We start from the raw sequence: 16,998 nt of genomic DNA on the forward strand, positions 1-16,998 counted from the left end.
CCTGCTGCAGCTGATTTATCACTGCAGACTGACCACTGCAGCAGAGGAAACTGAGTCTGACATTTAACGTTTGGGAAAAGTCAAATGTGTAAAACTGTTGTATCACACTGACACAGAGGGAGAGAGATTATAGCAGAAACAGTGAGAGAGAGAGAAACACAAATGAAAAGATGCATTATGAAGATATTTAGCAGAGCTCTCTGTTCAGCACCACAACACAAGACTAAAGAGCAGCAGTCTGTTATTTTTCACAAGTGGACTTTTCTGTTTTGCTCAGTATCCTGCTTATTTTTCCTGACTTTTAATGTCTCATAGTTGCTTAAAGGAGCCCTGTGGAGTTTTCTTGTTAACAAACAAAAGTCATGTTTACATTGACTTACTGACCAAAACACATTGTGTGAATCCTTGTGGTCTAACAAATGTGTTGAATCCATTTCCCTCCTCATGAAACATTTGCAAAGACAATTTTTGAACCTTTACAGACTTACAGTCTTCTTCTTCTTCTCTGCCTTTGCTGGCGCATTGTTGTGTCTGTCTAATTACTTTTGAACCCTTGTAATATTATTTTATTTAAATTGAATGTGCTGAAGCTCAGAGCCTAAAGAACAAAAAACTGTGTAACTGTCCAAATACTGACAGTCTGGACTGTTTATGGAGGGAAAGAGCTGCATCAACTTGTGAGCTGTCGGTTGGCCACCACTAATGTCATGTGTCATAAAGAATGTGTTCATGTCAACAGAGAGAGGAAGAGGAGGGGTGTTTCTGTGGAGGAGCAGCTGCCCTGCTGTTCTTTGTGTCAGGACGTCCTGAAGGATCCAGTCTCTACCAGCTGTGGACACTGGTTCTGCAAACTGTGCATCACCTCATACTGGGACCAGTCTGCTCCATCAGGAGACTCCTCCTGTCCCCAGTGTGGAGAAAGATCCAGAACAAGACGTGGACTGCAGACAGACAGTCAGACCAGCACTGTACAAAGTAAGACTGAAGATCTGTCTGCTGATGTCATCATCTCTGAAAACAGGACAGGAATCTACCTCCTCTATCCTGCTGAAAATTAACACAGTCAGACATATTTCTTTTTAAATATACATTTTATTCTTCTCTTTCAGCAGAAAGTGGTCTGCAGGAGGTTTTAGATGAACATAAGAACAGTCTGAGGAGGACATGTGAATGTGTGACTGAAGGAACTGATGAAGCAGGAAGTGAAACCCTCCTCAACAGGATCTACACTGAGCTCTACATCACAGAGGGACAGAGTGAAGACGTTAATACCCAACATGAGGTGAGGCAGCTTGAAGCAGCTTCCAAGATGGAGACCCTCCATGACACTCCAATCAGGTGTCACGACATCTTTAAAGTCTTACCTGACCAACAGAAAGACATCAGAGTCGTTCTGACCAACGGCGTCGCTGGCGTTGGAAAAACCTTCTCAGTGCAGAAGTTCACTCTGGACTGGGCAGAGGGCTCGGAAAACCAAGATGTCTGTCTGGTGATTCCGCTTTCGTTCAGGGAGCTGAACTTGATCAAAGATGAGCAGTACAGTCTCCTCATGCTGATCCATGATTTCCATCCAACATTACAGAAGGTCACAGCAGAGAAGCTCGCTGTCTGGAAAGTTTTGTTCATCTTTGATGGCCTGGATGAAAGCAGACTTTCACTGGATTTCAAGAACAGGAACGTCGTGTCTGATGTCACACAGAAGTCATCAGTCAACGTGCTGTTTACAAACCTCATCAAGGGGAAGCTGCTTCCCTCGGCTCTCGTCTGGATAACTTCCCGACCTGCAGCAGCCAATCAGATCCCTCCTACATGTGTTGACAGGGTAACAGAAGTACGAGGCTTCACTGAGGCCCAGAAGGAGGAGTACTTCAGGAGGAGATTCAGTGATGAAGAGCTGTCCAGCAGAATCATCTCACACATCAAGACATCCAGGAGCCTCCACATCATATGTCTCATCCCAGTCTTCTGCTGGATCACTGCTACAGTTCTGGAGCACATGTTGACTACAGACCAGAGAGGAGAGCTGCCCAAGACCCTGACTGACATGTACTCACACTTCCTGCTGGTTCAGACAAAGAGGAAGAAGCACAAGTATGATGAAGGACATGAGACGAGTCCACAGGAGCTGACGGAGGCTGACAGGGAACTTCTTCTGAAGCTGGGGAGGCTGGCGTTTGAACAACTGGAGAAAGGAAACATCATGTTCTACCAAGAAGACCTGAAGAAGTGTGGTCTTGATGTCACAGAGGCCTCGGTGTTATCAGGAGTTTGCACAGAGATCTTCAAAAGAGAGAGTGTGATCTTCCAGAAAACAGTCTACTGCTTTGTTCATCTGAGCGTTCAGGAGTTTCTGGCTGCAGTCTACATGTACCACTGTTACACCAGCAGGAACACAAAGGTACTGGAGGACTTCCTGGGAAAAGAACACAGTTACTCACCTCTGGATTTCTTCCTGAAGAGAGCCATGAAGAAATCTCTCAGAAGTGAAAATGGCCACCTGGATCTGTTTGTGCGCTTCCTTCATGGCCTCTCTCTGGAGTCCAACCAGAGTCTCTTAGGAGGCCTGCTGGGTCAGACAGAGAACAGTCCAGAAATCATCCAGAGAGCCATCAACAACCTGAAGGCGATGAACACCCAAAGAATCTCTCCTGACAGAAGCATCAACATCTTCCACTGTCTGATGGAGATGAACGACCGCTCAGTACATCAGGAGATCCAAGAGTTCCTGAAGTCAGAGAACAGATCATGGAAGAAACTCTCTGTGATCCACTGCTCAGCTCTGGCCTACATGCTGCAGATGTCAGAGGAGGTTCTGGATGAGTTGGACCTGAAGAAGTACAAGACATCACGGGAGGGAAAACTGAGACTGATCCCAACTGTGAGGAACTGCAGAAAGGCTCGGTAAGTCCAGATGTGATTATCAACATTATAAAGCTGCCATCAGTATTACAGTAAAGATTCACACATGCACGCTATCAAAGTGTTAAACATGTGTTACAGCTGCTTGTTGCCAAAGTTATACATGAGTAGTGCTTCACTACAAGGAGTACCTGCAAGCACATTCACATGTGTCAAGACATCCTTATCACAAGGAAAACATATTTCTATTCACAGTAATGTTTTTATTTTCATAGTGATGAGGATATCTTGACACATTGATTATGTCACTGGTCATTTTGATATAAATATCCTTCATTTCCCTCCTGTGGGTATTTGTCTGAGGAAGACCTGTAATCAGTTGAAATGTTACCAGTAAATTTAAATGGAGCTGTGATTCCAGTGTGTGAGTTCTCCTTGTGTCCCAGTTTAATAGATTTTGTATCCAGCACCTATCCCACTGAGGGTTTGTGGATGTGAACATGACGACTCTGACTTATAATGCTTCACTTCAGATGTTCTTCACATGTTACAAATGCTATGAGAGCAAGAAAAACTTATTATTGTTGGTGTGTTTATACCTCACATTAGTAAACACAGTTATTCTGTTTATTTATAATGATTTTACAGTTTATTGTTCACCTTCTAGTTTTCTTCCTTTGGGTTTAATATAAATCCAGCAAAATATCTTCAGGTTTGAAGTTTTAGTTGAAAATGTTTAAAGAGTCATTATTTCATCACAACAGACAACAGTATTTTCCAGTGGACAGAACCTGCTGTACCTTTCTATAATGTGTCTGTTTATTTTATATACAGACACATACATGTAATATCTGTGATCTGCTGCAGCTACCAGCTTGTATGAAGCCTGAGAGGCGAAACCCAGGGCATAAAAAGTCTACAAAGCTCTTCCTGCTGATAAGACTTAATTGCTGTGAGTGCACGGTGATAATTGAAGAGACTCAGTTTGAAGCTGCTCAGGTTTCATGAGCAAGTGAATTTCATTTGAACTTTTTGGAGACGCTCTGATATGATGGGTGCTTCTCATGACCTTATTTCATGTCTTCTCTCTCCTCGGGTGACCCGGAAATTGATCTGGAAATTGGTCTCATCATGAAGGATGTTTGAATTTGCTTATTTCTGTTTGGAGGAGAGAGGAGGCTGCCTGAAGGAGGGAGTTAACAGTACCCAAGATCATCCTTCATCTTTTATCAAACTGACACAACCCTTTATTGGAAATCTGTAGTGATTAGACGCAGCAGCTGATCGGACTGATCTGATATTACATCACTAACATCTCAGTTTTATATCGAGACAAATAACAGAACCAACTCAGGTGTAATATCACTCCAAAGTTTAGATGTTTTGTTTTCTGATTCTCAGTCTATTTAACATTTTGGATTAAAATTTTCACTGTAGACCTGATTAATAAAGGAAGCATAAAACAACTTTCATCATTCACTAGAAAGAGTATTATTTTTATATTCCTTCTACTAATTTAGCCTGTGTCATGGATGATATAGTCAGGGAGGGAAGGTGAGTCTGCTGTCTGTCAGCAGAAAACACATTTTAATTAAATATCAGTTTCTATGAGGCTGAAAATCCCTGTGTGTCAGGTATGTTGTGAAGAGCAGAGCAGGTGGAGCCAAACACAGGAGATTGCAGGCAACAGGAACTTGAAGAATAAATCTTTATCCAGAGGGGTGTTCCATCAAGCTGGCTAACGGGATAGCCTGGTTTATTTCGATAAGCCTCGATAATTTAAGTGAGAGTTCGTTCCATCACCGCGGCTTATATGAGTCCCAGCTCAGTAACCATGGTAACTTAGTCAGCAGAACTAGCTGCTCCGTGGCAGGTTAAAGGTCAAACTTAATTCAGCTGCGTGTCAAAGAATGTCTGACGGACGGAAACAGACTCTCAAAAGACGGTTCCATCAAGAGTCTTTTCACACTCACAAGCATTTTATTTAAAAGCTCAGCATTTATAATTTAAGAAATAAAAGTGTGCCAGCGTTATTTTGAAGTTATTTATTTATTCATTCACTCATTTTGTTCAAGCTGTGAAGACAAAAAGAAAATTAAATAAAGTCCAAACCATGAGCTTCTGCTGTGTTTAAATGTATACAGTATTAACTGCTTATAGTGATCACAGTTACAGTGATCAGCTGTTTATATGGATCAAAAAGCTCTGAGACACAATCATTCATATACAACATTTATGCTGTTTAAATAAGTCACCTATAGAAATCAAGTAGTCCACCTACAGTGATCATTTTGGGTCTCTTCATACATGACAACATGTGGAAAAACATTTTAAACCACGTAAATCTATTTTTGTACTTTACTCCCATGATAAGCGGCTGCTGCTGCGTGAACACTGACATCATGACAGAGACAGAAAGTCATTTTCTCTCAATGACAAACGTCGTCTCCTCAAACCTTATGACAATAAAGGTGGGGGGGGGATTTAAGTAAATTTCACCACTATCTTCGTCTATACGTCTATAATAAGGAACCTGCTGCTTCAAAAATGTGCACACTGTGTTTGAAACAGCTGTACTTTATTTTGAAACAGTCATTTAAATTCAGTAACTTTATATTCATGTAGGCTAATAAATATACAAATGTCAATGAGATGGTATTCTACATGACAAATGTTACACCCATCCCATGTAGCTATTTAGTTAGCAACTGTAACTCTAACAAGTGTTGTAGTACTATGGGCGGGGCCCTGGGTAAGTTTACTTGTGGCTGGCCATGCTAACCTGGCTGACATAAGTGAAATGACCAGCTTTAAAACTTTTTAACAAGACTATGAACTAGAAATATATGGCGGTGCCTCCACAGCAGGAATGTATAGTAGGAATCACCGATTTTAAATCCCACTAAGAATTATGTTTTTAAGTACTATTCCCAACTCACACCTTAATGAAATGTAAATACGACACACACACAATACTTTAAATGCAAATAATGAATTTAGTTATTGAAAACAAATATTTAAACCAATTAATTAAAATAAACAGGTATAAAAATATTATACAAAAATTAAATGCATTTCCCTTTTTCTTTCAAACCTTTCTCAGAAGTTGTGACCTTTTTCTATCTTATCAATTTTGAAGCTCCTAACTAATACACTCACACGCACACACTCACTCTGCAACCAAAATAAAATAGTGTCCTTAAACCAAAACAAAACGTTGCAGGCCTGAGTCGTTGCTCGGGAGCGTAGTGACCTAAAACAAATGGCCGCTTCACTTGCAAATGCAAGCTGTCAAATAAAATAGCACATGCACTGATTAATTGTTACTCACAAATCCCTGAGTTGAAACATGGGTGAAGGATGAGGAACGAGGCGATGCATGATGAGGGGAATGATTTGAACTGAGTTAGGTTACAGGCTGGCGGGCGACAACAGTCCAGACGAAGTGATAGCTGAGCGGGAGACATCTACTCTTCCAGAGAGTCAAAGGAGTGTTTCCAGAGGGGTGAACTACAAAGCAAGTTCAACATATCCAGGCTTTCTTTATGTGAGCTGGCTCGACAAACCCAAAACTCACGATCAGAGATAAGTGGTATCACGACGGTGGTTATGAACTTTCTTTGTTAACTCAGGCTTTCTGCTTCAGGCTCTGTGCAGGTCCCCATGAAAGGGGGCGTTTGGCGCGTCATTTGACTTTTTCTGCACAAAATAGACCAATCACGTGTTGCATACTTCAGTCAGGAGGGACAGGTCATTATAACGGAGAGCAATGAAGAATATAAATACATTATCACAGCAAAAAGCAACACTGTTTCTGTACATAAGGCAAGAGAGGAATGCTGGCAGAAAATTGCTGATCGTGTAAATTTGTTAATTAAAAAATCAGGTAGTTGGTGAAATGACAGCACTTTTTATCGCTGATTTAAGCCGAAACTCGGAACATAACCTGCTCCGGACCAGGTTAGGATTGCAGCATCAGTTACCATGGTGATCTAGCCAGGTTAAAAGAGAGCCACATTTGTGACATTGAAAACCCTGGCTTTAGGCTCAACATACCTCACTAACCCACTAATCTCGCTTCGTAGTTCACCTCTCTGGTCCTCAGTCTTCTGCAGGTTGCTATTATGTCCGTTAACCGTCGGTAAACTCTGCATCCACCGAAGTAATGAACATAAACAGTCTTCAACAGCGTATACAAACTTCACACAGCTCCTGTTTGTCGTCTGACTAGCCCATGGCTTTACTGTACGGGGTCTCCTCTGCCTCCCAACCCTCCACCTTTCCAATTGGCTGACAGGTCGGTCACAACCAGTGCAATTAACAAAATGTTAAGATTGACAACTTTAGGCCCTCTAGGGTTAGGCTGTGAGATAAACACGCTATTCTTATGTGTACAGCAAACAAACTACTTGAACTGCATGAACTTCACCCACACAATGACAAAGATTCATTCATCTGCCTATAACGTGTTTTTAATTCCCTAAGAACTGTATTTAACATTCAACTTAAGTGGTTTTTAATAGAATACTTTTTAAACATTTTAAAATTATTTATTCATCTATTTATTTACATATTTATTTTTCTAAAATGAAACATTCAAGATCATTATGAGTGGCTTCTACTGTACTTATATCCTTCTCTAGTTTCCAGTTAATTTTTAACTTTCAGTGATGCTTGTAAATGGATCCTGTGAAAGAGAAAATGTGTCAAATAGTATGGTAATGTTGGTAAGTTGGTTCTCTTAAGTTGACTACACCATAATTTTAATTATACATCTGATATTATCCAGTCTAGTGATAATATAACCACAGTCACTGATCTGAATGCTCATTTATTAACTATTAAAGATAAAACCATGAACAGGGACAAGCGCTGCTCTTCACTTTCACCATGCAGGCTCATCAAGCTGAATGCAGGAATTGAACCGTCAACCTTCTAGTAACAAGTTCACTCCTCTAACCTTTAGGCCATCACTACCTGCCTACAGGTATGCATTTAATCTGTTATCAGTTTTGTGCCAAGTCATCTCCTTCACCTTGTTAATTGTAGCAATATTTCTCTTTTTGGTGAAAACTCCTTTATATTCTTTATATAGTTTCATCAGCAGGTTTGTTCTGCTGCTGAGAAGAACACCGCTCTAGTTTTCTCTTTTTTTTGCAACATAGTATCATCTCTTCGACAATCGACTATTCTGGGCTGCTTATGTACTCTGTGGACGCGCGCACTTCAAGCTTATTCCAGTCTGGATAGACTTAGCATTGACCAGACACAGCTAAGCTGCGTTAGTGGAACGACTTGAGCCTCAAGTAGAAGTTGATGTTAATTCTAGCCAGACTTTTTCAAGTAAGTGCGGCTTTCTTTAGCTGCCTAAATATATTTTAGAAAAAGTTGCTGCCAGTAGAAATGTGCATTCAGTGTCTGAGCAGTTACAAACTGATGGATCTTTTCACAATATAACATGCAGATGTTTGTCAAACAGTTTATTTCAGGAGAAACATGCAGAGATATTTCACGTTGTCTTTTGTCATGTTGGAGGACATCACTACATCACTGTGCTGGCAGTGGTAACTGTACGCTATTATTCATTTTTTAGACAGTACATCACATTTAAACTCCAGCACATCAAAAGACACTGAAGAGCTGTTAACACCTGTAGACTGACAGCTGACATCACTTCAGATGACGCCTGAAAGGAGAGGACGTCCAAAAACATGTTTCCTTGATTCTTCTTCCCTCACATCTTTTCCTGCATCTCTCCCTTGTATCTTAGGTGGGAGGGACTAAAACACAAGGATACGACTCAAGCGAGCAAAGCAAGGAGACATTTAAGACAAATAAGAAGCAATCACTGAGGACTTTATAGAAGCATAAATGCAACTCCATTTTCTTTGCCTTTGTCTGGAAGATGAAACCAAAACAGAGAATCCCATTAAAAAGTCTGCAGTACAGCAGCAGAGAGAGTGAGGAGAGTTACTGAATAACTCAACTTTGATTTGAAGGCTAAATCACAACATGACACGTTTACATTACTTTCATTTTCAGACGCTTTTGTCCAAAGTGACTTACATTTTTTTACATACACGTATAATTTTGGATTGAGTGTGTTGCTCAAAGACACTTGGACATGTGGACAGAAGGAGCTCAAGTTTCAAACCACCAACCTTGTGATTAATGGCTGACCAGCTCTGCCAACAGAGATAACTGAGCTATTCATCACATCTTAGTTTGTTTAGTGATCAAAATGCCTAGAATCTATATTGATTATTAAAGTGTATATTGTATGTATGTTATCTGCATTACAGACTTGCTAATTGTGGACTCTCAGAGACTCACTGTGAAGTTGTGGCTTCAGCTCTGAAGTCCAACCCCTCCCACCTCAGGGAGCTGGACCTGGGCCGGAACAGTCTGTCCAAATCAGCAGTGAAGCATCTGTCTGGTGGACTGGAGAGTCCAAACTGTAGACTGGAGACTCTGAGGTCAGTTCACTGACTGTGTTTTCCTCTTGTTCATCTTATATTTACCCAATTTCAATCCATAACGGTTTTAGACTTAAAAGTTGTAAATTAAATTTTGAAATTAGTTTGAGTCATAACACATTCACAAATTACAAAGTTTGTCAGTCCAAATGCCTGAACTACGGTGGCCCTGAAGTGCAAATCACAACGACAAATAGGAAAACACAACAGCAAATAACAAAACACAACAGCAAAAGCAGCAGCAACTTGATTCATAACAAGATAAACAATCAATGTATCACTTTGTTTTTCTGTTTTTCGTGTGAATTAAAAACAAAACAAAACATACTTTTCCCGTTTTAGTCTGCAAATTGGCAAATGGAATACAAAAGAAACTCAATCCAGAAAACAACTTGTTTTTTGCTGTAGCATACAAAAAAGTATATATATGTATATGTATAGATAGATAGACAGAGGGTGTGATTTGGAGGGAGAATCCCTGTTTGTTTTTTTATCCCCCTCATATGAGGTTTTGCTGCTTCACCCAGTGACCATATCTAAAATAAAAATAAAATATCTTTTTATAAAAATCCAAGTAAAGCACTGCAACATGAGAACACTCTACAGTGCAAACAACCACAGAATCAGAAATGGACTTTCGCTGTCAGCACTCGCGCTCCCATGGCAGTCGAGATGACCGCGTCTAGGCTATGTGTTGACGCAGTGCGGGGTCCAATCAGCGATGATCCTTGTAAATGGGAGAGCGTCCAATCAGCAACAAGCTTTGTTGATAGCAGGTACCTACCTTATCCGTTAGAAGTTAGTGTTGTTGTGTTTTCTGCTTTTGCGATTGTTTTGTTTTGTTGTTTTGTTATTTGTTGTTGTGTTTTCTCGTTTGTTGTTGTGTTTTGTTATTTGTTGTTGTGTTTTGGCATTTGTTGTTGTGTTTTGTTATTTGTTGTTGTGTATTGTTATTTGTTGTTGTGTTTTGTTATTTGTTGTGTTTTGTGATTTGTTGTTGTGTTTTTTGATGTGCTGTTGTGTTTTCCTATTTGTCGTTGTGATCTGCACTTCAGGGCCACCGTACTGAACAGCTGGTTTCACTTTGAACTTAGTCACTAATTAAAAAAAGACAAACATCTGCAAGAAAACTGTTGACACACTCACTTTAAACTCATACAGGCCAACAGACACAAAGAGAGCTAATCATATTTCCAAATGCAGTTTGTATCTGTAGTCGTGTCTGAGCTGCCACCAACAACAGGTGATGCTTCAACATGTGCATGATGCTTCCTGTAAGGAAATGATGTCACTTTGTGTAGCTGCACCAGCAGTAAACAGGAGCATAAATATGGCCCTGCAGGTATATTTGTAAAGGATCGTTCTAGGTTATATCTAGGATTAGGAGAACATGTTTCTCACTGTGCTCAGTGCACATCTGATCAATTTATTGATCAGTGTTGACATGAATATGTGTCTGAATGTTGTGGTGACATTTGGATGATGTCTGTAGAAGGCTGACATGATGATGATCTATAATAACACAATGACAACGTCACTCTGCTCATTTTAGTGAAAAGCTCATTGATGAGGACATAATACTGTTGAACTGCACATTTAAAACCTGAACACACCTGATGGATTATGATGGATTTTTATCTACGTCATTTATTCTTTATTCAGTGTGAGGAGCTGCGATTTGTCAGAGATCAGCTGTGCTTCTCTGGTCTCAGCTCTGAAGTCCAACCCCTCCCATCTGAAAGAGCTGGATTTGGGAGGAAACAAAAACATGCAGGGTTCAGGATTGAATCTGCTGTGTGATTTTCTGGAGAGTCCACACTGTAGACTGGAGACTCTGATGTAAGTTCACTGACTGTCTGTTACTATTGTTGATCTTAATGTTTAACAACTGAACCTAATTTATGTACATACATAACTTACATCTATGAAGTTATTTTTTTCCCACATTTTCATTTTTTACTGTACAAAGTTTAGTCTGTAGTTATAAAAGATGACGGATTCTTAAAGAAACTGTAGAAAATGTCCACTGTTAGTTGTTAAAGTCAATTAATGTTTATAATTTTTAGTAAAGAGTCACATCTGTATACAGAAGATCCTCTCAACTAATATCTGTTTCAAATGGTTTAAAAAGTTTATTTGATGAAGGAGAAATGTTTCTTTATTATATTCTTTAATGTGTTTTAATGAATAATGTCTGATCATTGATATTTATCCATCAGAACACACACACACACACACACACACACACACACACACACACACATACACACACACACACACACACACACACACACACACACATACACACACACACACACACACAGGGACACAGAGATCAATGCAGGTGACCTCAGAGTCTTCAGTCCACACTGTAGACTGGAGACTCTGAGGTCAGACACCATTTCTTACTGCTGTGCTGAGATTAATATGATGTGACAGTTGTGGTGACACTAAACTGCAGACATAAAGCTGATATTATGCTGATCCACACTGAGGATCTTAATGGGAAAGTCTATTTTCTTCTTCAGTGGTTTAGTCCATTGACCGTGTCAGAGCAATGTTGAGCTGCACATTTAAAACCTTCATATAACAAGAAAAATCTGCACTGGATAATTCACTCTGAACCACTGAAACTTTTTTTGTCTTTTATATTTGACAGTTTTTAACCTGCATCCTGTTGGGTTCAGGGGTTTGGAGTTTCCATTTTATAAACTTCTACATTCTATAAATCAATCAATCAATCAAACTTTATTTATATAGCACCTTTCAAACAAATAAAATGTAATTCAAAGTGCTGCACAAGTGACTGATAATACGTAGGATGTTAAAAATGGATTTAGAGACTAATGAACACCAAAGCAATTAAAAAAGCAAAAAAGGTTCAATAAATAAGACAACAATAAAAAATGGGTAGTTAAGATAATAAAATATAAATAATAAAAGATAATACAAGTAATAAAAACAACAAAAAGTTGTCAAATACTACACATTATATATAGATTAGTAAAATAGTAAAATGTTAAATATTAAATAGAATAAAATAATCGATAATGATCATCAGTAAAATGTTGATAAATAGAATAAAATAAATAATGATGATAAATAAAATAAGTATAAATAATAAAACCATAAAATGATAAAACACTACATAAAAGCCATACTAAACAGATGGTTTTTAGTTTATGTTTAAAAATATGTATATTTTCAGCTGCTCTCAGATCCTCTGAAGGCTGTTCCAGCAGCTTCTAAACCTTCTTCACATCTGAACAGATTATGAAACACTGAATGATTTAAAAAAGGAACTTTGTTTTCTAAAGTGATGTCATTTATTCTTTATTCAGATTGGGGTGGTGCAATTTGTCAAAGATCAGCTGTGATTCTCTGGCCTCAGCTCTGAAGTCCAACCCCTCATCCCATCTGAGAGAGCTGAATCTGTGGGGAAACTTCATCCTGTCGAGTTCAGATGTGAAGCAGCTGTCTGATCTTCAGGAGAGTCCAGACTGTAGACTGGAGACTCTGAGGTCAGTAGAGAGTTGGAGTCAGTCCGTGCTGGTTTCAGCAGTATTGTATTAAACACAGTTAGTATCAAAGCAAAGATCCAGTATTTCCTGGTGAACCTTCAACCTTCTCAGTGGCTGCTTTCCTCAGTGAAGCTCTGAGAGGAGAATGGTGACAGGCTTCAGGATTGGACAGAAAGACAGAGAGAGAGAGAACAGTCAGCCAATCAGATCAGCCAGAAGCTTGTTGTGATCATGTGTTTGAGTTGATGTGAAGACAACTGTTGTTGTTGTGTTGATGTCTGTAGGAAATAAAGCTGGATTACAGCTGACAGCCTTACAAGATGTATAGAGACAGTGGTCCTCATCATCAAACTGTCCTACCATCAAATCTGATCTGAAAGTGTTTGTTCTCTCATTTCAACACTAAAGAATTGATCAGTTCATCTTTGTCAGAGCTCTAAGATCAGTCTGACTGCAGCCTGCAAATCACTGGCTCTGATTTCACACAAGCATCATTACGTTTAGTAACCATGTGGTCTTTATACAGACCAGAACCTCTGCTGAAGTCCAGGAACCACAGCAGGTGTTTAGCTGAGAGCTCTGACTGATTGTCATGTGATGATTTAACAGCAGGAAAAATCTTCAAATCCCACAGAGACTCTGTAGCTTTAAACTCTTCTAACAGTTCACATGTATCGACAGTAAATCCATCAGTAAACTGATGAGTGAATGTCTCTGTTTCTGCAGTAATGATGTGTTCATGACTCTCAGCACTTTATTTCCTCTGTGTACTTGAGTGAAATCTGCAGAGTAAACAGACTTGATAGCAAAAGTCTGTGCAGGTGTGTGAGCTTGGAGCTCAGTGTGTTCACTCCAACACGTTAACATGAGAGCTGAAAGGAAGCAGGCTACGCTGCACAGCTGTTCCACTTCTGGTCTGAACAGGACTGAAGTCCCTGCTGCTCTTTATACTGGATGTGCTGCATCACTGACTGACAGCTGATGAAGTGAGTCTCACTAAACACTGATTTATGACCTCTGTTGTTTCTTCTTCTCTCATCAGATGGAGTTGATCTCTGTGGGAGTGTGAGTGAACATCCAGGAGTGAGTGTTGAGAGAGGATCAGCTGGATCCTGATGATCCATCTGGACCGGAGTCTGGATCTGGATTTTGTCATCTTCACTTAAGTCTCTTAACTGACTACAAACTGAACAGTTATCTCTGGATTTTGTTGAATCAGCACTTCACAGATGTGGTATACATGAGCTGTTTGATGCAGAAAAGATTAAAAACAGGTTTTATAAGTCAGACTCTGACCCTGGGCCCATATTTATCAAGCGTCTCAGAATCACACTGAGAGTTAACGAGGACTAAAACTAATTAATGAAGCAGAAGAGAATTTACTGTGACTGTCAGCAGGAGAAGGATTACTCCTGGGAGAGAGTGAGACGTCGCTGTTTTACCACAGTCAGAGCAGCAAAGTAGAAATAATGATGACGTGTTGTAGTTTTCTCACAGTCTCAGCTGGAAATATGAAACAGTGGTAATTTGGTATATTATGTGTATAGGCAGGTAACCAGGCAGGTAACTTACCAAGGTTATGGAACAAAACTATGATGCCAAAATTCATTATAAGATGATATTTACAAAGTGTAAAGAAAGCCTGAGAAATAAATGTAGCCTATATGTTAATGAAGATAACAGGTAATTAGACTCAGCTGTGTGAAATGATCTTGGTTCAGCCACATGGTTTCACAGCCTGTAATAGTGCTGCATCTTGCACATATTGCACAGACACATGTTGCAAACCCTCTCCATGAAGAACATCTTCTCTTCCACTGTCCAATTCCTCTTTCAACTACACCCCAAGTTAACTTGTGTTCTCTACATGAAGGTAAATACAGCGTAACAATAGAAACATATATTGTTCAGGTGCATCCTCCTCTCTCAAATATCAGGCTGTAGCTCTGCTGTTATTTGAAGGAGCCTCAATAAAAAATAAGCCTACAAAATATTTGAGCTGTTGTAATGAAGTTGAGATATCCTTCATTATGCAGCTAACATGATTGTGTGTAAATCAAAGTTTTAGTGGGCTGTAACTGAGGACCCTCGTCATGCTCATTATCTTTACGACGTGCATTAAGCCTGATCAAAGTTTGATTCATGACTTCCATCATTGTCGCTTCTGACAGAAACATAAAGTGTAACATTGTGAGGACGTTCTGTATTTATTTAAATGATGTTCTGTAGAAACATCATGTGTTCTCCTCTGCATTACACACAAAGTCAGTCTCACAAATGATTCTGTTTTAGTCCAAACAATCTTTTAATAAGCTCAGTGTCATCAAGCGTCCCCAAAACATCTCTCCTCTAAGGGAATATCTCTGCCTGAACTCCATCTCCTGCAGCTCCTAAATATTAGCAGACATTGGAATCATTTACCAAGTTTGGAAAGTTGATAAAAGGCTTTTTCTCCTAAAAGTAGAAGCAGAGATGCGTCGTCCTGATCATTTTTGGCCAGTTAGGAGTGATTTCCTGCTCTGAGACGCTTGATAAATACGGGCCCAGATGTGACAGATGTGACAGATTGGATGTCCACAAATTTCATTCAGTTAAATTGTGAAAGAATTTATCATTGGTCCAGAAAACCTGCATGCAGGTCAAATCATTGTAGGAGAACCAGTTGATCTTTGTTTTTTCTGCAATCTCCAAAATAGCCCAAAGAAGGCCTGGGCTCAATCAACAATAACTTCTAACCTCTAAAGACATGGATGTATATTCAACTTCATCTGGAAATGCCCTCAGGTAAACTGAGAACCCTTTCTTCACATTAAAGTTTCAGTTTTGACTCCTCACAGCACCATCTCCTCACCCCAAACTCTCCCCAAACTGTGTGGGACAATCCCAAATGGAAGAAATGACACTAATGATGCTACATGCTTTATCAACCCAAGTCTCAGAGGATACCGGATTAAAGGACCCTTTCCTTGGACAAATGCAGAGAGACTGTTTATCATAGTGAAACCTCATCCATTTGTTTGATGAGTTTGGACAACTCTACCTACATTTTATGTTCTCTTTTCACCTTCTAATCTCATACACACACACACACACACACACACACACACACACACACACACACATTCCAAAGCACATCCTCCCCTGTTGCTTTCACCCTGGTGTGACTTCAGATAAAGATAGTCCAGACCTGTCGTAAATTCAGTTAAGACTTTCTGTGTTCCTTAAAACCAGAAGTATATAAGTTAGTATATAATCATCTTGTAATCTATATATTATTGGTCACAAAGTAATTCCTGTTTAACTAGTCCGACTCGATCTTTCTGTTATAAAGTATAGCTGAGATAGAAATATCTAGCTTTAATTGTTCCATAGTAATGGAACCACAGTGCCATCTAGTGGACAACTTTCAATGAGGTTGAATGTTAAAGACAGACCTCTCCTGGTGTATGATGCATAATGTTTTATTATTGTAATATCTATTAAATTGCCATTAAACTCTATATAACTCAGTAGGAATGTGATATGTCTGAAAGATACTTTGATAAGCAAAGAAGTAACACTAGTAGTTATAAAGTATGTTAGCTAGTATGAAAAGTAATTTGTTAAATAACTATAGTATGTTTTAATTAAGCTGCACTGATGATTGTTAACTTTGTGTGTTAATGGATGTATAGCCAACAAAGACTACATTCTGTTTTAACCTAATCAAAGGATTAAATTCAGGTATTATGATGGTGATTACATTATAGATGTGTGTCTCTGAACATTTGAGTAACGTATCGTACATTTGCAATTTAGGGTTAAATCTGGATGATCATGGTGAGATTGGTTGGTGGTTGAATGGTTGAAATTTAATCAACTCAGGGAAGATCACGTGTTTTCTTTTGTGCAGGAGAACATCTATCTCCACCCACACAGGCCCATCTTAGCGCCAGCCCTGATAAAAACAGTGTGCTGGCTACGCTCGCTCTCTCTGATACTCCGATACTCTGCTACGTAGACGTACGTTGCGTCCTGAAGACTTCCGCCATTTTAATTTTCTCCACACTTTTTCTTTTGTATCACGTGATCTTCTAAGTTAACTTTTTTCCCCTTTAAGGCACGTGCAGTATTGTTACTTCAGTAAAACAAATTTTATGTTG

General features: G+C 39.4%; 1 protein-coding gene across 6 annotated transcripts in view; it reads left to right on the forward strand.

Annotated features, from left to right (window-relative positions):
• Positions 1 to 16,998, forward strand: part of LOC137183701 (protein NLRC3-like) — a 247,621-nt gene that overhangs the window by 1,420 nt on the left and 229,203 nt on the right. For all 6 annotated transcript variants that reach the window (XM_067590943.1, XM_067590946.1, XM_067590944.1 and 3 more), the window contains exons 4-5: positions 740 to 975; positions 1,110 to 2,901. In XM_067590943.1, coding sequence (XP_067447044.1) covers positions 740 to 975; positions 1,110 to 2,901 — 2,028 coding nt within the window. The remainder of the gene's footprint in view (positions 1 to 739; positions 976 to 1,109; positions 2,902 to 16,998) is intronic.

Source organism: Thunnus thynnus, chromosome 5 (assembly GCF_963924715.1).
Source record: "Thunnus thynnus chromosome 5, fThuThy2.1, whole genome shotgun sequence".
Lineage (NCBI taxonomy): Eukaryota > Metazoa > Chordata > Actinopteri > Scombriformes > Scombridae > Thunnus > Thunnus thynnus.